General features: G+C 39.8%; 1 protein-coding gene across 1 annotated transcript in view; it reads right to left on the reverse strand.

Moving 5' to 3' along the window:
• The window catches only part of LOC102385662 (protocadherin Fat 3), a 641,364-nt gene that overhangs the window by 135,204 nt on the left and 481,508 nt on the right, over nt 1-24,652 (reverse strand). The window contains 3 exon segments of the mRNA XM_025200838.1: nt 9,310-9,449; nt 20,772-20,982; nt 24,123-24,437. Coding sequence (XP_025056623.1) covers nt 9,310-9,449; nt 20,772-20,982; nt 24,123-24,437 — 666 coding nt within the window.

Raw genomic sequence — 24,652 nt, forward strand, 5'->3', positions numbered from 1 at the left:
GGGAAAGAGATTTATTTTACTCTTCATTTAATTAGTGGACAAAAGCTTTGTTATACATCATTTATTATAGACATTATAATTGATTTTTTTCAGAACATTAAAGAGAGCTTGATTGAAATACTAAATGTGCTAGATTATGTAGATATTATTAGAGCACTGCCTGGTATTTTTTTCCCCTCAAATTCTAATATGTGTTAACTCAGTCCAGACTCGCTCCTGAACACAATAGTATGCAAATGTAGGGACTCACTGGAAGATGGCTTAGTGATACTGCATTACTTGCTATCTTGGTAACATTTGCCACCAACAACATTGAATAAAACCATAGAAATAGTGTGGCCTGCTTCCCAGTAGCTGCTTTATGGAAGGGGTTTGTGATTCTATTAGGCCAAGCAGGATATGCAGGGTAGGCCTGAGTGGCTGTGATATCATTGTAAACCAGAGATGTGCCCAGAGCTTTATTCACAATGACTCAATGTGCATCCACTGGTCTTTGATCTAAGATCACATTAGATTGCATCAGCTAAGTAGGGCTACGCTGGACTGATAACAGAGGGACCAAAATGAAAACCAAGACGTTAGAGGAAATGATAGTGGTGATTCATTTGTGCCCTTCTTCCTTTTCACTCCCTCTGCACCTCAGCCAGTAAAGCACAAATGCCCCTGCTTGCTCTTAGGGAAAATAATGATGTTTGAGGTGCTTCTTTGGGAAAAAAAAAGACATAAATCTGAGCCCTTTGTTGGTGGTAGACATCAAATATCCTAGGGAATATTGCACTTAAAATTGTCTTGAGGGATTCGAGATTAAGTTTTGTATTTTTTAAAATTTCAGTCCTGATCAGTTATTTAACAATCACCATTTTCTTCTCCTAGCATTTTAGTGATGTGTAAAGTGATCTGTGATGCAAACACAAATCATTTACTAAATACTAACCAATTGCCCGTCATGAATGACGGAGTACTTCAGGGAGTGTTTACACGCCCCACCCCTCTGCTCACCTGTCGGCGCTGGCCATGTAAACAGTCCCTGCGCCGCTGTCACCTCCTCCTCCAGCCTGTGGCGTGGTGGCTCCCTCCCCACCACCTGCCTCTTCTCCTCCCGCAGAGCAGCGGGGCTTCCCTCAGCCTGAGGATACGGCATTGGCTCCTCCTTCTCTGCCGCCTGCCCCTGCCCCTGCCTCCTCCCGCGGAGCAGTGGGGCTCCTGCTTCCCTCCCTGTGGAGGCTGAGTCACCACAGCCAATTGCCACTGGCTCTCTCAGCAGCGCATGCACAGTTTCCCAAAAGCGTTACAGACAGACAGACAGACACACAGACAGACTGGCTAAGCCCTTTATTATATTACAATTTTGCATTTCTATGGCACCTTCCATGTGGAGACCCTAAGTGCTTGGTAAAGACTAATGATGGAACATGAAACCTTCAGCCTTATAATTGTTTTGGTGTTTTTTTAAACGAAAAAAGAGAGAAAAGTTGAGGTTCTGTTATCTGACGCTCAGAATCCCTGCAGGTTTGTTTTAGCCTCAACATCAGAGGCACTGTGCTATTTAAAATGGTGATTTCTTCTCTCCTCTTGGGTAAAAGTGCTGCTATGAAAATGGTGTGAAGGGGGAGAACTGAGTATGAACCAAGTGCTGTCAAATCAGAAAAAAATAGAGAAAAGCTGAGAGAGGATAAATGACTTATCCAAGATCACACAAAGAGTGTGTCATAGCTAGGAATACAGCTCAGAGCATTGACTTCTCAGATCTATTTTTGAGTCATTTACTCAATTAGTCCTGCCACCTTAAATTGCCTCCTTACCAAGCAGAGGACTTCCTGCTGTGCAGGATGAATTCTGTAGAATAAGAATGAGTTCCACTAAAAATAAAATAAAAAAAAATAAATCTGTCAATAAAGGATGAATATTAAAGCAACATGAGAACCATATACACACAGCACCTGATGCTACAAACAAATACATGAGTTCGGTTAAATGAGCTGAATTCAATTATGGTACTCATGTGAGTCAGGATACTCAAATTCACAAGTGTTTGCTGGAATCTGTCCAAATTTCAAGAATGAAATCTTAGTCCCATTGGCAAAATTCTTATTGACTTCAGAGGGGCCAGGATTTCACTCATGAAGCCTACAACCTTAATTATTCTGTGGTAAAGAAACTGTCTCTAAAAAAATGAGTATTTTTTAATAGAACTGGATCCCAGTTGACAGCACATACATTTCAAAGCTTTCTGTCATTCTCCTTTCCCCCAAACACAACAAGAATGAACCTTCTTACATACATACTATTCATTAGTGTTACTTCATGGTTCAAGGAAAGCTTTTAATCAGAAAAACAATCAATGACATAATTTATGATCGGCATTTAAAATAATACACATATTTCAGCTGTGGTGGCTCAGTATTATTTGCAATTTGGGAAAAGGTAAATAGTAATACTGTGAGAGAAGGGTTATGCTATCCCAATTCCTTTCATTTAAAGGGAGAGTCAGATTCTAAAAGTCTACTGTGGCATCTCTACAGAGATAGTTTAAAAAAAAAAAAAGGTTTAATACATTTGTTCTGTTAAACAGTGATGGACTCAGGGATGGGATTGGAGGATTGCTCTTCATTGAGGACCATGCAAACTTAACAACTAAAACACTTTTCACATGCAGACAGTATCTGCAACACTTTTTCTTCCCTCATAAAGCAATACTTCCAGCACAGCAATACTTCCCAGATATCCTTGAAAGCTCATATCTTTTCCAATATACAGTAGGTTCCAGAAAAGCTTGCCCATTTCTTTTCCCATTGTGCAATGCCTAATTTATAGTCCGAATGAGCGTCCTGCTATAAAAGGTTTCCTTCTCCCTACTCACTTCCTATTTCCCACAGTTAAAGCAAATTTCAAATAAAAGATCTTGTAGGCCTCCAAGCTTATAAATTAGGCAAAGCAACATTCACCAAAGACTTTGTATTCAAAAATGGGAAGTGAAAGGCCTAGAGAAATACAATCAAATCAAAGCAGAACAAAACCTGATGCAGGAAGTTGTTTCAAAGCCATTTTTAATGTTGCCCGTCACAAATGTATTTGAGTAAAAACTGGATGAATGCCAGGAGCTGCTTTACAAACATTTAAGGCTGGAAGAATCCTTTTGGCTAATTGCTTGGTTAGGGCACTGTGTTGTACTACAACCTATTAAATGCTTGAATTGCTTAAACTTGGCTTACTCTTTTGTATAGATTTTGAAAATCTACTTTGATTTAATATTGCTTTCAGGAGTGTTACAACACAGGTTTATTTGCTACATCCTGAAAAGTCTCTTTCCTCCCTCACCAACTTTCCATCTAAAACAATTTATCCATCATTCTCAATGGCCAGTCACACCTCAACATGCCTCTGCTTTAGGCTAAAATGGAAATAAAACATTACAGAGTCTCTACTCCAAAGGCAAGAGAGCACTAGGGTTGTGGCATGAGGCAAGAAAGGTTGAAAACAGTGCTGCTTCTACTTTTGAGGATCTGTCTCACTCAGAAAAGTGAAAATTGAATCAACAGAAAACACGTCCTCACCTCAGTTGTATACCCTATTCACAGAGGCCTTGCTTTCTAGGGGACTGATTCGTACGGGAACAGCTGTTGTCACAACCCCTGGTGGGTACCAACCATTAAAACTGAAGGTGCCAATGCACCAGACAAGAGTGTTCCTATCTTAAAGAGGGGGTTGGACTACATGACATCATGACATCTGGAAGGCTCTTTCAGACCTATTTTTCTCTCATTCTAGCTAGGACTTCATTGAAGGCTGCTGTTTGTTTAACAACTGGCAACCAAGCAAAGGACCAAGAAGCATTTAGAAAATGTCTCTAATTAGAGCATGTATGCACAGCAGTCTTGATTGAAATTGCATACAACTTGCGTGGAAGATTACAGGAGGTATGTATGAATGGATCTCTGCAAGTCAAACATTCACAAACCATGAAATATGGCCTCCAGAATGATGAGATTTGTAAAAAAAAATAAATAAAAAAAATCAGTTAGAAGTTTTGAAGCTTCCAGGATTCGTATTTTCTAGCTCTTCCTCTGACACCACAAAAACTAAAATCTCTCCTTTATAAAAAACATAAAAGAAGTAAGTTTTGCATGTAATATTATAACTCCAGAACCTGGGGCTCCAAGAGACATGATTCAATGATGCAAGACTTACACAAGCTGAAAACTACAAGACTATCAGTGCTGCAGATAAGCACCTTTCCCATCTTTATTTGTCCCTTTCTATGTATTTTAACAGAGATAAATAGCTGGTTCTAACAATTTAGTAAGTACTCCAAATAAAGAGAGATTAATTCTAAAACATAAATGGACTTCAGGATCTTAAAGAGTTGTTCTAGACATAAAGGACGGATTTGCTACCCTATATATTTGACTAGTGGTTATGCGGTCCCTGGCGTTACTTACTCAAGGAGGGTCAACACTGGGGAGAAAGTCAGAGAACTGGTTCCATTAAATCAATTTCCTGCCAAAAAGAGCCCTTTTCTCTGTTCAAGTTGAGGACAATATATGCTTCATCATCAAGAATAAATCTTATGTTCTGTCACTAGAGTAGAGTCCAAGGGTCACAGCACAAGAATGGCTTCGTGGTTTCATTGTGGTGTGAGGACAGAAGAAGTCTCCCAAGGACTAATGACCAGGCCAACACCTGCAGGAATACCATTTTTCATGAATTTAGAGATGGCATACAACTTCAGTCTCTTGTAAATTATCACATGGCCCTGAGCAATGATGAATTAAGCTGAGAAAAACAAAAAATCTCCATTGGCTTATTTCTGGCTGAACTTTCACCAGAAGTTAATCAATCTGACAGGTACCTCCACACTTACACACCAATAATAAATCAAATGAATCAACATTCCTTCCACCTTCCCTCATCATCCCGTGTGCTTGGATCATAGCAAGACCGCATTGACAGAGATCTCTACTGGCATAAAACATGGCTAGTTGCTGTTGGGCTGAAGGGGTAACATGATGAATGGGGACAGCAGATTAATACTAGTGCTGCCTTTACAAGGTCTCCATAATACGTTTTCAACTTGGGATTTCCCACTCCTAGCCCCAATTTTAGGTGGAAAGTTTTAGGGTCGTATAACTCTTAAATTCTTTCTTGCATCACCATCAAAAGTAATCTAGAACATAAAACACATGTAAACTTTAAATCATAATGGGATTTTCCATACAGCAGTGTAGGGGTGAAGGAAATTTGTAAAAATTCTATACAAGTGCAGGAATACCACTGAAGAAAGAAAAGCATCTATACAATTTTCACACCTGATCATATCACTGATTTATTTTGTGCTGCCTTCCACCACCTCTAAGTAATGGGCAAAATGTCCAAAGTATATAAAGGAAAAAACAAGTGCAATGGAATAAAAATAAATAAGGTTCCATTTGGCATGATGACCAACCGCTCTGTAGAAAACCAAAGTGTGTTGGAGGTTTTTATTTTTCAAATAAAGAGATCAGATTCATAGATAATCTACTACTTTTTCTGGAATATCTTTTTTCAAATAAAACTAAAAATGTAGGTGGTGCTACGACTATAGGACATTTTTATTATGCAAATACAGGAACTCAGAACGAGGTCACTGTGGGGTTTTAGCGACAATTTGAATGACACATTTTTGATTAACCTATGGGCTTTATTATTTTAAGTAAACAAAAGTGAGTAACGACAGCTCTCTGAAGGTTTTCTTTTTAGCATTTTAGATTGTAAAATTTGAACTTTGTAATCAGATCAAATACCTAAATAACATCAGGTGTAAGAATGTGGGTATATATGGAACACTATTTTGTATTACCATATTCTAAATGCTCATCACGGAGATCCTTACACATACAGAGAAAAACAATCGTTATTAATTCCTGTTTTCATAAGTGAAAACAAGAACTAGTGAGCATGCTGATTATGTTTAAATCACCTGAAATGATATTTATGCCTTACATACCCTCTTTCCCCTTCATTCCCACACCAGACACTTCACAGGCCTTAACTGAGTCAGGGAATGGCTCACAGACCTATTTGACACATGAAAAACAGTGGCACAGAAAAAATGAGCCCAAGGCCACACAGAAAAACTGTCACAGAGCAGGAACTTAATCAAGGTCACCCAGAGATTAGTACCCCAACCACTAAACCAACCTTCCTGTTGAATCATAGAGTGAAGTGGACAGCAACTACAAGTGCTATTCATTGGTCATAAAGTACATGTTTAATTGTTGACAACTTTGTGTTGCTTTGGTTATTTTTCAGGCACTTTTACAACGAACCATTTATTTAATATAAAAATTGAATCCCAGAGCCTGTATTAATGATCACAAGAGATACTTAATATGATCAAGTCTGGCCTGGGGAGATTATGGATATATTCAGGGTTGGGGGAAAGTGCTGACCAATTTACATTAAAATATACATTCTCCAAATGGTAACTACAAGCATATACCAAATGCTTCTTTTAACTGGCACAGAAAACTTGAGATCATTCATAAAATACAGAATGGAAGTACTGCAACTGAGGTGAGTTAATTACACAGCTCATAATTTATGAAGATGTGAGACAAGGATCACAGTAGCAATCAAGACCAAGTTCCTATGGTATTTGGACCCCACAACACCATTAAAAAGTGACCTGAAAAAGTGGGGAGAAAAGTATTTCTGTCTTTTAGTAATATACTTAATATGTGATAATATATGTCAATATATACTATATACAGTAATATGCAATAATATACTTATAATAATATATAATACTACACTTAATTTAATAATAATATATTTGTAGATTTTGTCTTGCTGTCATCCAGAAGTAACCTTATTGTTATAAAGACATGCCTGGCTTTCTTTAGAATGCAAAGACTTTTCCACTTGTTTTTAAAAGTTCCTATTCTGTTCTTATATTGGAAATGTAGGTCTGGTTAATCATGAAAGGCTTTGAAAACTGGCACACTGGTAAGATTATTAAATCATTAAGTAACAAGTACATGAAACATGATTAACTTGAGAGTGGAAATGATTTTTAACTTAGTGTGCTTAAAATTCTCTTTCTGTTTTGTTAACAACTGTTTAACTCAAGCATGAGAGAGAAAATGTCTTTCCTACGAATTTAACACCCACATTAAAAAAAAAAAAAGGCTGAAAATGCTTCCAAACTAGAAAAATCCTCAAAGGCTGAGAAAATGCCTTACAGTGAGAGACTTGAAGAGCTCAATCTGTTTATCTTATCAAACAGAAGATTGAGAAGAGATCTGATTACAGTGTATAAGCACCTTCCTGAGGAGAAGAGCTCTTTAATCTGGCAGAGAAAAGCTTAACAGGAACCAATGGCAGAAAGCTGAAGCCAGACAAGTTAAAATTAAAAATAAGGCATACGCTTTAACAGAGAAGTGATTAGCCACTGGAACCAAGTGCCAAATGGCATGGTGAATTCTTCTCTCCTTGTCTTCCTAACAAAACCAGATGCCGTCTTAGAAGATATTGGCCCAGCAGAAGTTATGTGTTCATCAAATGCAAGTTACTGAGTCAATTCAGGAGTCAGCTAGGGTTCGCTGGGCATGTCTACATGAGATGCTTTATTGCACAGTAGACTAATCTACTGCACTGTAAAGCATCACCATCTACATGTACGCACCATTTACTGCACAGTAAATTAGTCTACTGTGCAGTTAGCTACTACCTGTAAATACAGGTGCGTATGTGTAGATGCTGACCAGGAGCTCCCAGTCAGCCACAATGCCAGGGGGGCACAGGGGTGGGGAACTCCCACAGTCCTGGTGCTACTAAACTGAGTGGTGCCAGGATGGGGTAGCCCTCTGTCCCCCACTGTCCCAGTGCTACTTGGCTCCCAGTTCCCCACAGGAGCTGGAAGCCAGGCAGTGTCAGGACTGGGGAGCTCTCTGCTTCCCCACCCAAGGGAGCTGGCTGGGAGCTGTCCTGTTTGTGGGGCAGCTCTCAGCCAACCTCTACCTGGGTGGGGAAATCCTCAAGCAGCCTGGGGCTGGCTGGAGAAATCCTTGAGCAGCTGGGGGCTGCTCAGGAGCTGTGACACTTCTGGGACACCCCTCCCAACGTGCAGGGGACCAGGAGACAGTTGTTGCAGCTGGTAGAGCTCTCCTGGCCCTGTGCACATCAGGACCAGCCCCATGCTCCTGACCAGCCTGCAGGCTAGCACCCTGGGGGACCCTGGAGCACCCCGGCAGCTGTAGGGTGGCAGAGCAGGGTAGGAGCCCTGTTCTGGCTGCTCCTGTTGAGAGAAGACTTGCTCCCAACAGGGAGCATATGTAGATGTGCTCCCAGGGAAGGCCTACTGTGCAGTATTTTACTATGCAGCATTGACAACATTTTATAACATTAACAGCAACAGCACATGTAGACATGGCCACTAAGTTTCAATAAGGGCCTGGTTTGCATGGGAGGTCAAATGAGCAAATAGTTTCTCCTGGCCTTTAATTTATCACTCTGAGCAGGCGTCTATATCTGATCACCCAGTTCAAATCAGCTATTTCTGATATTTGTGAGGTAAAAAAATGGAGGGGTAAAAACTAAAAAATCCAAAGAAAACAGTCCTTTCAAGGGCATCTTTTTAAAAGAAAATAAAAGCAAATACTGTCACACACCTAATTTTTCATTTCCTCTGCAGGTCACCTTCACCCTGAATTAAAAATCGAATATGAGGCTGTATACAGGCTCTTTGCATTCTTGTGTGAAGGATTCTTGCTCATTTTAATCACAAAATTATCTATTTTGTCTCCTCTCTTGCTGTTGAAAGTAATTTTAATCAGAAAAAAAGAACTTCAGAACTGTGGTTCTAGAAAGTCACTGACATTAAAAGAAGGATCACAGAAGCATTTTAAGTTTCCTGCCGAAAAATTTTGAATGGGTCTTTGCTCCACATATTCCTTGACACTTTGTGCCTTAGCAAGTGCGAATGGCACATGAAAAAGCCACAGTAATTTGCAGTAATATCCCCAAGCACTACAGAATCATCACGGTAAGATAAAGCCCTTTGTAACATTACATTATAATGCAAATCTTTATGCTGTTGACAAAGCCTAGCTCCAATCTGATATGAACTCTTTCAGTCCCAGGATGGACAGCTATTCTAAGATGGGCAAGATGAGTACTTCTTCTAGTTATGCAAACAGCTGGGAAGTTGCTTAAAATCATACCCCAAAAATCCCAAATTATTTAACTAGTGATAATACACTTAGTCTTTAAAAAGTGCATACATTTCATGATCAAATGAAAAGCTTGCAGATAAACAATTAGATATTCTACCTGAGTTGTTGCAATGTTTGTTCCATCGGTGACCTCCACAGTCATGTTATATATTGACCTCTGCTCTGCATCCAAGGGCTTTGCAATGACAATAGTGCCCACGCCCTTCTCTGCGTCGAAAGAACTATCGAAATTCCCTCCTGATCATTGCACAAAAATACAATTGAATTAGCCATCTCTAGAAACCCACCATTAAAAATATACTAAAAGTGGGTGTATCTATTAACTGACAACCATCTTTTATGGCCTTATGCGCACACAGTGCACAGAATGATACTTCTTTGTTCTATCCTAATTTATATTGCAAAGCACAGTTTCTACATTGGAAAACAGATGTCATTAAAATACACTGCAAGAAATATTCAGCAATATATTTAAGTGAGGCATAATTGAGTCTATAAAAAGATTTAAATGGCTATAAACCCACAAGACTTATGCCCTTGCAATTTCTGTAATGAACAAACACATTTTTGGGGCATAAAAATAATTTTAAGGGCTTTCAATCCTGCAAATGATATTTGTGTGAAACTCCAATTAATGCCAGTGGGTTAAGACTAAACGCTGGGCTTTTAAAATGAGTATTATTATAAATTTGCAAAATGCAAATAGAGGAGTGTTACATTAATTTCAAGGACACAGGTAAATAACTGGTAGTAAAGGTCAAATTAGTCTTTCAGAAATAATTTTGACATGATAAGCTGTTTTTCTTTCTTAAAAAAAAACCAACCCCAAAAGCCCACACATTAGAATCACTCTTGCTCTGCATTTTAAATCAGACTTGTTCTGAAACTAATACGATCTTGTCCTGCCAAACTAAATTTCGTGCAGCAGTGCAAAAAATATTTCAGTGTCTCACAAAAAAAGAAAAAAATAACTTTAAAAAAGTATGGGAAAGCCATAAAAAACTTGACAGTACAGGGTTACAAAGACCATTCAGCCACGTTTGATAGGTTAGAACTGCTGATGGTGCTCCAAAGTAGAAATGTTGCTGTATTTTTTCCCATTTGCTCCAACATAAAGTAGAGTTTATTATGATTCCAGCTGCGAGATTTTTTTTGGAGGTCTGGGACAGGGAGAAGGAAGAATAAAAGAGGGCTGGGGAATAGAACTCGTAAGCTATTTTAATTAACTATCAATACAATTGCAGGAGCTCTATTCTCTAAAGGCCCAATCCAGTGAAGTGCAGAGTATCTTTGAGTCCCATTGATTTTAATGGCATTCAAAAACCTGTCAAGAGCAGCCTAGCCCTCTTGAGATCAATTCCACAAGTGAAAAATTTCACTCCACTGATTAATTTCTTTCTTGCTCCATACTGTTATTGAATGGCTGCTATGTTAGTGTAAAACTGCTACCTCTTTTTATATTTGTTGGAAGGACGTGATGGGAGGAAAAGGGTTTCTAATTTTCTCTGTAAGACTTGTATCTTATTATGCTGATCAATTGACCACAATTACCTTTCATAAATAGTCACTTATTTAATGAAGGGAGAAAGATTTCAGAAATATTGTTCACTGAATGCAGAAACATAGGGGAATATTGTACCTGAACAGAGTGGACACCTTAAACTACCTGTGCCAGGAACTGGCAAGGCAAAAATCACTCTACCCCAAATTTCCTAGAATGGAGAAAGCAATACCTTATCTCACCTTGGGCACAAGCTATTCCAATAACAGGGTGTATATGGGAGAAGACAGGACTGCACCCCTACCTGCCCTAGTTGCACATAGGATCAGAGTTTGTAGCTAAGCAAGGGTGCAATAAGTGAAATCCCTCTTCTCACTGGGGTGCTCCATAGAAATCATAGCTCCTGCAATGAGCCAAGCACTGAGCTACATCTATTACCCAATGTCATCAATCACTGAAAACCTGACATTTGATCAGATGTGATTTACAATCAATGAAAGCACTGCTTACTCTCCACCCCTGTTTCTGAACTGCCAAACCACTACTGTTGTATACACTTAACAATATAACATTGCTAGGGAAGATAACTGTCCTTGGCATTTAATCAAAATTATGGACATATCAAGGTACTTGAAATTGCTATGAGATTATACGTTTAGAGTATCTTTTACATTAACCTAAAAGAGAAAGATGTTATATCCCCATTACTGTGCTTAATTGAATTGCTTAGGAAGTACTGTACCATGAAAATTAACTGAAAGAAGAATCTTTTGAAGAAGAGAGTTTGCAGATTCTTGCAAGGAATTTTGTGCCGAAATGAAGCTAGCCTTGGGACAGCATGCATTTTACAAAGAGAATGTTTCATACTGATAACCACGAGAAATAAAATGAAAGACTATGCTTCAAGATACTTAATAGCCATCATAATGAGCAATCAAAAATTATATGCTATCTGCATATACTTCCAAGGAAACCCTGTCTTTAAAACTTCCAAAAAGTTATAACTTAAGATATAACTTCCAAGTTAAAACTTCTAAGAAGTTTCAAAGCCTTGGCTGGGATGATCTAGTTGGGGACAGTCCTGCTTTGAGCAGGGGGGTGGACTAGATGACCTCCTGAGGTCCCTTCCAACCCCAATTTTCTATGAATCTATGATAAATGGCCTGATTTTGTCCTAAGGTTCATGATCATTTTGAGCTCTGCTAAGAGCAAGGTCCAGATTCGGGTAGGCTGTATCTGACATGCTGTACTGGACAGCTGTAGGCAATGGAGAATCAGTCACTTGATCTCACTTTTGGAAGTGACCTCTTATCCAGCCTGTGACATTTGAACTGTGCTTCTCTTTCAGAATTTAACCAGAGGCAGCTCAGATTTGTCTAAAAGGGTTCTGGGGCTAGGCCATACCCCATCCGCTGGCCCCTGTCAACACTTCCAAAGGTGAACTGGAGGATTAAATTAGAAAAAAACATTTAGCAGCCTATACAAATGTATTATATGCATATATGCATGGAGCAGAAAGTGGCCAGCAAAGAAGCACCAAAAGGAATTATGGTGGATGAGTTAAATTTAGGGCTGGATGTCTCCCAAAGAAAAACATAAATAAGCTTCCTTTCTGGAAACTGTCCTCTCCCAAAGTCCATGAGCAATGCAGAAATAATACCATATTCACTTGCATAAAAAACCTGACTTTTCCCCATAAATTGAAAACTCGGGTGCCTGTTTAAAGCTAAGAAGCTGATACCTATGTTGGAATGGAAGAATGGGGATGCCTGAATGGCTGCTGTGGGCTCTGCTTTCAGGACAGTTGGGGTTCAGTCATCAGTGGGCACATTTACACGAGCAGTCATCAGTGGGCGTATCTACACGAGATGCTACCTCACCATAGTTACGAGCTACAGTGATGTAGCTACCACACAAAGGTTTTAGAAACTCTGTTAATGTGATTGCATTATGAAAACATAAGTGGTAAGCTCTGACACTTCGGAAAAAATAAGTTATGGAAGATAGGCTTGGAATGGGCTGGGTGGCATGCTGCCCTCGGATATAACTTGGTGAACTATGAGAGACTTGGATAAGCCTATGTTTAAATGCTATTGGGTAAGTCTACACAGTACTTTCCAAACTGTTACATACAGATCAGGAACGTGGAAAATATTCATGAAGTTAAGGACCTCCTTGGTACCTCAGAGGAGTGCCGCAGTTTATTTAGGCAGACAAGGTTCCTTGGGTGAATTTGATATCTTTTATTAGACCAACCCAAATAGTTGGAGAATAGTTATTAAGCAAGCTTTTGAGTTCAAAAACCCTTCGTCAGGCTAAGGAAGTTTCAGCAGTTGGTGTGTGCTCTTCCTGGATGGCAGTTTATTTAGGGCTTTTTTCTTTAAAGCCAAGAGTCAAACACAGAGAGGATATGGGACCAGGCCCAAGTACAGAAGACCCTGTGTGCTGGAGGACAGAGAATAGGCTCGTCAATATTTTATGAGCTCTAAGTAGTACAGGCTTCTTGATCAACATGATGTGGTGAACATGAAGGCTCCTTGTAGCATACAGTGATGGAGGAAAGATAGGAAAGTTAATATAGGACATATGTAAACTTGACTGTTTACAGAGATGTGTTTCTGCCTGGTTACAGGGGATCCTTTACTACATCTTTTGATGGAATATAAATGGATCCAACTGATAGCGGTTTACTTCTTTAGGGATGCATCTTGGCTTAAGGGCCACTCTGGGATGAGTATCTGTTGAGGGCTTAGCCAGTTTGTTCTGAATGGATTAAGAAAGGATTAAGGAGTGCTTTTTTTCCCCCTCCCAAGTGGAACATCCATTTCTCTTTCTGGAGAGGATCTTTTAGGTCACCAGATACTTGCCTTAGGGTTTTAACCTAAAACAGATACACATGCTTCTCTAGAAGGAATTATACCAGATAAAATACGATCACCAAAACCATAACACTATATGCTGGTGCAAAGGGCAGCCCAATGGAGAGGGTCCTGTCTTCTTAGTAGAGGTGATTTTCAGAGGTGAACAACTAAACCTGACATGGGCAGAGTCCAAGAGTTTTTGGATACTTTGGACTTTGTCAAGATGGAGGGAGCTCTTTGGCTTTTTTTCCCCCCATAACGATCTCTTTCTATGATGGATTTTTTAATTTGCTGCTGAGATGGAGAAATGGCTTCCCTCTTTTGGGACAGTCTTTTCTTAATTGGTCCTATTTTGGGGGCTTGACTATGGAAGGTGCGACTAGATGAGCCCTCTTATACTACTACTTTGTTGGCATGAATCTTAATTTAATATTGGATTCCTGTAAGAGACAGGGCCTTGCTCTGAGAGGAAGAGGAGTGCCATTTGGGTCACCAAACTCTAGAAAACCATATTTGTCTTACACTGGGAGGGATTTTGTTTACTTCTGCCCCAACATGCGCTAAGATGGATAAAATGGGATGACTGAATGATTGTGCTGTCTGCATTGTCCCTGGCAGAGAATCTGGTACAAAGATGGAAAGGAACCTAAGGATATGATAAATCTGAAGTGCCACTGGTATTTTCAGGAAGAAAAATACAACCCAAATTTCCAGCCCTTGCAGTTTTGACAGATATGAAGTAAACTTAGGCTAATAACAATGTATCAAGGACTCTGAATTCAATTGAAGTATTCAGTTAAGCATAACATATTTTAGAAATATTAGTAACACAACATGCAAAGAAAGGCTTTCATATATCTCTTAACCTGGTAGGAAAAGGAAGACATTGTAGAGTTATTTTGAATTTCAACAAAATGGTCAGTAGAAGACTAAGAGCATCTTTACACGTGCTCCAGGGTACAGGGAGGAGTCACTTAAATTAGAGCAGCTATCAGGATCCACTCTAATTAAAGTGCTCACAGGGTCACATGTATTCAGTGTCCCATGCTTCAAAATGGCATCGGGCATGCTTTAACTAAAGGTTGTTGAACGAGCTTTAGTCAAAGCACCACTGTTGCCATTTTGAAGCTCACAGATGCTGAATACACATGATGCAGTCACTGCTGGAGCATGCTTATTAGCACGCTCCAGCAGCCTTGATTAATCGAGTCTGCTCTAATGTGTTAATTAGCATGCATTGAGCAGATGTCCAGCACGTGTATAGGTGCCCTAAATGCCTTGAATTTGCTGCTAAAAAGGTGAGAATGGGGCAGAAAAAGGAAAGGAAAAAAATTAGGAAATATTTCACACAGTTCTCATAGCAGATAGTTCAAAGAAGGCTAATGAATCATGTTTTTGGCACTGCATGAGAACTGGCAAAATATGATTTATACAGGAATTTTATTAGTAGTAGTGGATCCTGAAATGACTGCAATTTAAGCACCTCAGGTAGGGAAGTCCTGCTCTATTATTAAAAGTTGGATGTTCCTTTAAAAGCCTAAAAGGGGATAGAATGAAAGGAGAAAGGGAGACTTATTTGAGTGTCAGAGAAATGCTGTGCAACATGCTACTCAAGCAACAATTAGCACCATGCAGCATAGCTAAGGTGGTCAAAGTAATTATCATATTACCCCGCCACCAATGCAAAGGGGAAAAAGAGAAAGAGACAGTGGGAGGGCTCAGTTTATAGGGGAGGAACATAAAACTTGCACTGGCTTTTATGCCACTGAAAATGAGTTTCTTATCAAACATTGCTTAAATTTAACAAAACCTGAAGAAAACGTGTTCTTGTGTGCATGGCCTTCACAATGCAGTGCTGTGGGATTTCGGAGAGCTGAGAGGCATACTGAACGCATGCTGAAAACAGAAAGCAGGTTGACATTTCAACCATTATTGATCCCTATGTCCCAAATAGAAGGCAGCTGTCTACACGAAGTGGTAAATTCCAAACACAAGAGAGAGTAGCAAGTGGATATCAGGAAAAAAAATAAAATCAAAGAGCAGAACCCATTCTACTTGGATATTCTGGTTCTCATTTATTTTACGAAGCTAATAAGTATAAAAGGTTAAAACCCCCGGCTCTGAATCAAATCATGCCTTTGTGTAGGCCTGCAGGGCTTTGGCTGAGTTCACTGTGAGATGTGCATGGAGATTCAAGAATGAAGATTTCTGACTAGGGAAAGGTCACTGCTGCCTTTCAGTGTTGCTCACAAAATGGCAGCCTTGGCTCAACAATCCCAAATGGCTTCCCATATAATCATATCTAGGTCTTAAATGGTGCTTTTCATCACTAAATCTCAAATTACTTTACCATGGACGTATCTCTGTTTTATATACAGGGAAACCAAGGCCCAGAAAAGTGAAGCAATATTGTAATGGGGACAGATTAAAGGCAAACAATATAATCTTAATTTAAAATATTTGCATTATAAATCTCTTCCAGAAAGATTCCATCTTCTTGTTTTGTGATTATACAGAACCTAGCACAATGGCCTCCAGGCCCATGACTGATGCAATGGTAGTGATGAGGAAGATGACAATTATAGGTAATCATAAATGCAATGCACTAAGTATCTCAGAGGTGCCTGTATTCTGATTAATTCCTATGGAATTTGGGTTTTCAAAACCTCGTGGAGTGGCTCATCATTTTGAATCATCAGATCCCAAGGGCTGTATGGAAAATGAAGACTTTTTATTTTAAAGTAAAGCCCAATTTTATAAGTGTTTGAACTCTTTTTGCTGGAAATGCCATATTAAATTGCAAACTAAGGGCTCTAATTACATGGCAGTCTTCATCATCCTATCTTTGGGAGGCAAAAATGTTAAGCATTATTATAAGGAATTGTTAGAATGCAAGTAATTATAACAATGCATAAATGTAGCTGAAAAGCAGTGGCCTTCTCTCAGAAGTAGAGCTGAGAGTATTTTAATATGATTGGTGGAATTTGCTGAGGAAAAGACTAAAAGGTGTGAAGGGCAAAGAAGTCCATCAACAGGTTCTAGTAAAAAAAGGGACAATGACCTGATCCGGAGTGTTCTTTCCCTGGGGGAAAAGTTAGGGTTAGTGAGCCAGAGGAAGGGAATGTAAACATGTAGCTAATAAACTGTATGTAGCATGCTGAAACAATTCAGGGAATTAAAGGGAAGATGTTTATCTTCTTCTCAAGGGGCTAGAAGAAAACCAAGAGCATGCTGATAGCATAAGGTTTATTTCTAATGTGGTTAGCACCTCAGAAAGCCTACCACATATATAAAGAAAAAACATAGCTGTTTCCCTCTCTGATCTGCACAAATTGGCAATAGAAATCAGAGGAAAATGACTCTGAAAGAATCCCATATATCACATATGCATTCTCCTCAGTCAGCTCTGGGCCATAACTTTTTGTTTCTGTGGTTTTTTATTTAGCACCTACATCCTACTTGCTGGACCAATCCGCTCAGTTATGTCACTCAAAGTGGCTCCCACAAGATGGCTGTAGCAGAAGCAATGCTGATGGAAGATCCACATGGAAGGACTCAAGGACCCTCAAGGGAGACCTCTTCCACCAGTGCCTCACTGAAAAACTGGCAAATTCTAATCAATAAACAAGTTGAAACAATGTTGGCAGTGATTGCGGTGCCTTCAAGTCCGGCGTCATAAGCACCTGCGAAGAGACACTTGGATTCTCTACCAGGAAACATCAGGACTGGTTTCATGAGAATGACTGGGACATCCAAAAGCTGATCATCTGCAAGCACAAGACCTTTTGTGCCTCGCAGAATGACATCAACTCCATACAAAAGAAACTGAGTCTCTAGCAAGCCAAGGCAGAGGTCCAGAGGAGGACCTGTGATATGAAGGGGGGAATATAAAGTGAAGAAGATTCAACATCTCACTGACATCCATGATATGCATGGGTTTTTCAATGCCACCAAAGCCATCTATTATGATCCAAGCACTCAGGGATCAGGACCTTTGAGACATAAGGATGAAGAAGACCTGATCAAGGGAAGGGGAGCCATCAATGCTCATTGGATGGAGTACTTTGAAGATGTTCTCAAACAAGACTCTGTTGTTGATGACAGTGTTCTCAATTCCATGCAGCAAAACCCAGTCAGAGACAATCTCAGGATCCCTCTAACCCTTGATGAGGTGAAGAAAGCCATCAAGCAGATGACAAATGACATGACCCCTGGAGCAGATGGAATCCCTGTTAAAATCTTCAAGCAGTGGGGCAGGGAGATCGCATCACAACTCCATGCCCTCATCTTAAGGATTTGGAATGATAAGGAAATCCCAGATGACCTCAGGGATGCCATGATCGTGATAATCTTCAAGAAAGGAGACAAATCCGACTGGAAGTTACAGAAGGATCGCCTTGCTGTCCACCACTGGAAAGTTCATTTTGAGAACCCTCCTGAACCATCTTGCTGAAGAACTCCTCCCAAACATCAGTGTGGGTTTAGGGCATCAAGAAGCACAACTGACATGATCTTCACTGCTTGTCAGCTGCAGGACCTTGCTGGGAACAACATAAATATAAACCTCTCTACACAGCCTTTGATCTCACAAAAGCCTTCAAGTCTGTCAACCAAGGAGTGCTGTGGAGGATCCTTCTGAAGCATGGATGTCCACCAAAATTCATCACCATTATCTGCATGCTTCATGATGGTATGTGAATAACGGTTCTAAGTAATAGATCTATTTACAGATCCCTTTGAGGTTAAGATAGGAGTTAAGCAAAGCTGCATCATGGCTCCAACACTTTTTTTGATATTCCTTACCATGATGCTGCACCTGACCACCAACAAGCTTCCAGTTGGAGTGAAGCTAAACTATCAAATGGATGGTAAGCTGTTTCATCTCAGTCAACTCTGAGCCAAATCTCTGATCTCAATCATTGAGCTCTTGTACGCTGATGATGTTGTAGTGCATGCTGTCTCACAACCAGACCTTCAGGCAATCATTGACTTCTTTATCGAGGCATACAAGAAAACGGGGCTGATGCTTAATATTCAGAAGACTAACATCCTCCATCAACAAGCTGTTAATGAGTAGTTCCCAGTTCCAGTAAATCAGATTCACAGTGAGACTCTGGAGAATGCTGACTATTTCCCACACCTCAAAAGCCATCTCTCACAAAAGGCTGCCATCAATTAAGGGATCCAACACTGCCTCAAATGTGCAAGTGTAGCCTTCAGACGCCTGAGGAAACAGGTGTTTGGAGATGGTGATATGATATCCAAAACCAAGTTCATGTGTATCAAGCAGTTGTGATCCCCACCTTACTGTATGGATCTGAGATGTGGACAATGTATGGGAAATACCTCAAGTCACTGGAGAAGTATCAATGCTACCTGCAGAAAATTCTTCTAATCTAGTGGGAAAATACATACACCAACATTAGCATCCTCCCACAAGCAAACACCATGAGCATCGAGGAGATGATCATCCAACATCAACTTACTGAGCCTGTCAGGTCATCCAGATGTCTGACTCTAGACTCCCAAAGCAAGTCTTATTCTCCCAGCTAAGTCAAGGAGTACACTCAAGACGAGGGCAGAGTAAGCGCTACAAGGACGTCCTCAAGGCCGACTTGAAAAATATGCAATGTCATTATCAACTCGTGGGAGACTATGACCCAGAATTGCCCCATACGGAGGAAGAGTCTTCTGCAACGACCTCGGTACTTTGAAACCTTATAATGACAACGGGAGATGGAAAAGCAGGAGCTGCAGAAACAGTGTATCATAGACTGAAACAAGAATCTGGGGCCACCCACCCTGCATAGAAACATATGCCTAAAACACATGTCCTAGTTGAACCAGGTGCTTGTGTCTTTTGATCCTGGATCAGCCTTGTCAGCCATCTTTGGATCCAAAGATAAGTCAATCATGGAAGACAATCATTCTGGACTGTGAGGAATTGCTAAAAAGAAGACTTCCTACTTGTTCATTTACCAAACAATACCTTGCATTTATATACAATGTCTTTCATCATATCAGCGTACAGATATGTTGGAGGAAACCACCTATAAAGAAACTGAGGTTACAGAGACCTGTCTTCTAGTGAGTTGTCCAAAATTACCCAGTGAACCAGTGACAGAGCTGGAAACCACAATCCAGCAATAGTGACTCCTTCTTCCCTATTCCACGGGCAAAACAACACACCTCCTTTGCTCTTTTTGCTGGTATCCACATGACTACTGCACTTGCCTTTCCATTTTAATGCCACCACTGTGATGAACTCTCTGATTTTTTACCAGCTGCACTTGCTTTCCCTTTCCCCATCTGTAAAAGCCCTTTTATGGAAGGCAATTTTGTGGTTGAAATCTCATGTTGAAACGTATTCCTCTTTTTCAGCATGCATTCATGATGAGTTTTTGGTGGCTCCATTTTTAACCCACATGCTGACGCATCTGACGCTGCTTTGCTTTTTAAATGAGTGGCACTGAACCATGTAAAGTTTGAATTAATTTTTTGATAAATTGTGAAAAAATCTATGAATTAAAAGGATAATAATTGGATATGAAAGCGGTAATAGCTGTCATAGAAAAGAACGTATCAAATCCATGTGCTGCATTTCATCCTGTCACAGGCACTTATGAAAGATGTAATAGAAATTGTTTCAAAGAATTCGCAAAAATACAAGGCAGCTTGGATAAGCTGTATTTTAGCAAATGTGTTTGCGCTAAGGGTACCTTCTGTTGAACAGTTCTGCCCACAAGCTGTCTGTAGAATATAGAACATCTCTCGAGCATGCTTGCCACCTTGAAGCAGGGCAGTCGGAAGCAGAAAAAAAAGAACAGAATGCAGAAAAAAAGGTGAAGAAAAGAGAGAAATGAGGGACAGCAAGTCTAAGTACCATAAATACATTAAGAAATGAGATTAGCAAAGTATGACAATAGAATTTAAATGACAGACAACATTAAGATTGCAGTAAATAACATACTATGAAAAAAAAACAATTCAGCCATACAGCGCTTTCTTTTCAGCTTAGCTAGAGTCATAACAAAAGCATGGGTATCATTATAAGTATTATTATATTAAAATAGGCATTTTCATTTCAGCATTACAAAGGTGTTCTTAATTTGGGTGAAAATTCATTGTTAGTTCTCTTGGGGTCAAAACCATACTTCTTCCCTTGCCTTTTGTTCATGGCACTGCCTACAAACTTACCAACTATATCAAACCACAAAGGGATGTTAGAAGGTTGCACAGAAACCACTCCTACAATTTCAGTTACTTTATCGCTTTCCATGACAGTGAAGTTGTAGAAGGGCTCATCAAAGGTCAGTGGTACAGGAGAGGGTGCCGGTTTCTTAATCCATTCAATATGCAGGCGTGCAGTTGCTGACTTTTGGGGTCGTCCATTGTCCACTGCTTTTATCTGTTATGCATAGAGAAAATATATGTGGCATTAAGCATATTGCTCTGTCAGTGAGTTTCACGAATACTTCTGCTAGGCGAGCTGAGCTGGTTAGATAATGGTCTTTTTTCCTATGGAAACTTTCAACAAAATCCTTTCATCAACATCTATGATATTTTGACTTTTCAGGTGTCAAATCAAGAAAAAAAAATTCTGATTAAAAATTGTTGCTTGGTGTCTCATGGGGAGTCATAATTCAGGTGCTGCCGACTCCTCTATGGGCTAGGCACCCTTGTCAGACATTTTCCATGATGCAATGCAGTCTCTTCTCATTGCAACAGGTAATTGTTGCACGATGGAAGTCATGAACTGCGACATCAAGGGAGATGTTGTTTGTCTGCAGACTCCTGCAGATCACCTCCTATGGAGGAGAATGGGGGCATACTGTAACAAACCAAACTATAACATATTGAGGCACTATGGCAGCACATCTGAATTGAAATATTTCCCTGAATGCAGTACAAGTGAAACAAGAGACTGCCTCCAACACAGTTCCAAGCCCCATTCTAGTCAGCTCTTAGCTCCACAACTCTGTTCATTTTTTTTTGAGGGCCATGCTTCCCAATAGTTCTCTGACTGTGTCCTTACATCATCTACTCCACTTAGTGGAGGTTTCTCCAGCTGCTCTTTCTGTCCTTCCATCACTTTCTTTTCTTTCACTAGCACACAAGCCTTCACAAAACAATAAGTATGAAATCTCCTCTACCCACATATGCTTTGTATGCATTTGTGTTTTGAGTTACAATATGGCCCTGTGTTGGGGTGTGGATCATTGTTGTTTCAGCTATTTTGTTCAATAAAGACATAGAAAAAATTAAAACCAAAGAAGAAAATAATAATCGTTTTGAGAAATGGGGGGAAATAATCCAAAAGACAGTTACTGGAATGAGTCTCTCTGTTCTACTTCTCTCTTCTGAACAATGTTTTCACAATTTCCCTCAATTAAGTATTAATACTCATGGGAGTTAATACTGGCTAATACTATTAATACTGGCTGAGAATCTGGACACTATATTTCTGATGTGTACAATGCTGTGTTGATTCTTGCCCAGAATGGTTTAGAAACTAACAGCAGGATAGATACTAACAAAGAGCTGAGGAAATAAAGGGTGGCATGTGGGTTTCCAAAATAAGTTCATATGGGGGCTTTGGTTAATGATGCTAATGTTGTCGAAGTTCAATGAGTTTTCTTCATAAACTGTAGATGTTTATGCATATATATGATGTTCATGTCAGTAAATATCATTATTATGTCTGTAAAAGGCTTGCTGTATTTCCTTGGAATACCTTTTACTGATGTTCTTGCTGGAAAATAGGTTATCCTCCCCTTATAGGGGATGCCATAGGTTAAAGTATTATGTGTAAAAGTGCCAAATGACATTTGATGGCTGAAGTAGGGGGCTGTCAGAGCTTCTGACTTTATTCAACTAAGCCCAAAAGTTTGGAAAATGCTGGGTTATCTGAATCTAAAAACAAAATTGAGGAAGCTTGATACCATTCTTGGATTTAAGAGAGGTGGGCCTTTGGAAGAAGTAGTCTATAGTGTGGGCTGAGCAGTTCAGAAGTTGGAACTGAGAGAAGCACGTAACATTATGCTTAGCTTTTTAGTGTTATAACACTTTACTGTAAATAAAGCTGAATCCAAGGAAATGAGATCTAGGTCTACTCAGTTAGAGCCATGAAATGCCTCTGCTTACAGTACTGTTTACCCTGACTCCTATATCACTCATAGAATCATAGAAAATTAGGGTGGGAAGGGACCTCAGGACATCATCTAGTCCTGCTTTCAAAGCAGGACTAGTCCCAACTATATCATCCCAGCCAAGGCTTTGTCTAGCCAAGTCTCCAAGGATTAAGATTCCACAATCTCTGTGGGTAACCTGTTTCAATGCTTTCTACCCTCCTCATGAGACAGTTTTTCCTTATATCCAACCTAAACTTCCCTTGCTGAAACTTGACACCATTGCTCCTTGTTTTGTCATCTGCCACCACTGAGAAAAGTTCAGCTCCATCTTCTTTGGAACCCCCTTCAGGTAGTTCAAGGCTGCTATTAAATCCCCTCTCAGTTTTCTTTCGTCCAGACTAAATAAGCCCAGTTCCCTCAGGCTCTCCTAACCATTTCTGTTGCCCTCTGCTGGATTCTCTCCATTTGTTCACATCCTTTCATGAAGATGTTAAACAAGGAGACATAAAACATTGATCCTTGTGTCACTAGACACCTGTGCCAACACTTCATTGTCCATCCCTCTTCTTTGTTTAGAGGTCTGACATCAATAGTTTTCAACCACCTTACGGTGCTCCAGAACATACAACTCATTTCATTTCTTGACCTACTGTACTATAAAAAGTGACTTATATCCATGTAAATTATTCATGTCCCCTTACAAGAATAAACTCCATAAAAATAAGGACCTATGCCAGAAGCTCTTCCATACAAGGGGACACTGCATCCCTTTAGCTATACCAGTATAGTTAAACCAATACAACATTTGTGTGTAAACAAATTCTCATTTTTATTATGTGAATTATAAAAATTATAACTAATGCTTTGAAGACTAACTCTTTGAACAGCCCTAAGAATAATTCACTAAGGACATTTATACACATACATTTTCATGCTCCAACACGCTGGTGATTCAGCACATAGGAGCAGACTCAATTAACTGAGTCTGCTTCATACGTGAGCTGACGTGCACTGCATCATGTGCAGTTATATATGTTGCGAAACGTGCACAAGTGTGCAGAAAACAGCGGTGGTGCACTTTTGAACTAAAACACCTTTGGCATGTTTTAGTTCAAAAGTGTGCCACCGCCATTTTCTCAGCACTGATGCATTTCACCACTTATGCAACTGCATGTACTGAAGTGCCTGGCGCTGCAGCACAAGCATGTCTACAAATGTCCTACGTGCTATAGCATGAGAGTGTTTCAAGTTGCAAACTCATTTGTTTGCTAGTTATGCATGAAGAGTTCTTAACACATTCAGTTCTTATATATGACTCATAAGTTAGGCAAAACTGTGTAATATTACTTGTACTAGTTTAAAATAAGAAATCTATTCTTGAAATGTTGTGAGCTCCGGATGGTGAAAGAATTCTTACTGTTAAGATGTCGTAACTCCCTGCTGTGAACTGCTTTCTAGAGGAAACAGTCCCAGTTTTAGGATCAATAAAAAATTTCCCGTCATCATTTCCATCCACGATACTGTAGGAGATTTCTGCATTTGGGCCTTCATCCTTGTCAAATGCAAATGCTCTGTAGATAGGCTCCCCTCTTTTCTTACGGTCTCTCTCTGGCAACTTGATTTGATAGACTTTCTCTGGAAACTGTGGCTTGTTATCATTTTCATCCAGAACTTGAACAACCACCCAGACAGTAGATTGCTTGGGGGAGATGCCGCCATCTGTGACGGTAACCTGGATAACGATAAGACAAAGGTAACAATTATTCAGTATAAATCTAAAGGAATGTTGTAAGTGGGTGGAATGACTTGGAAGAGGGGGGAAGGAAAGACCACCTCACTGGCAGTCTGCAAATGTTTTGCTTTAATAAATAATCTTTACAATAAGAAATCAAAGAAATGCACCCAAGTGAATAAAAATAGCCAGGGGAGGAAAAAAAAAGTCCAGTT

Source organism: Alligator sinensis, unplaced genomic scaffold (genome assembly GCF_000455745.1).
Source record: "Alligator sinensis unplaced genomic scaffold, ASM45574v1 scaffold602_1, whole genome shotgun sequence".
Taxonomy (NCBI): domain Eukaryota; kingdom Metazoa; phylum Chordata; order Crocodylia; family Alligatoridae; genus Alligator; species Alligator sinensis.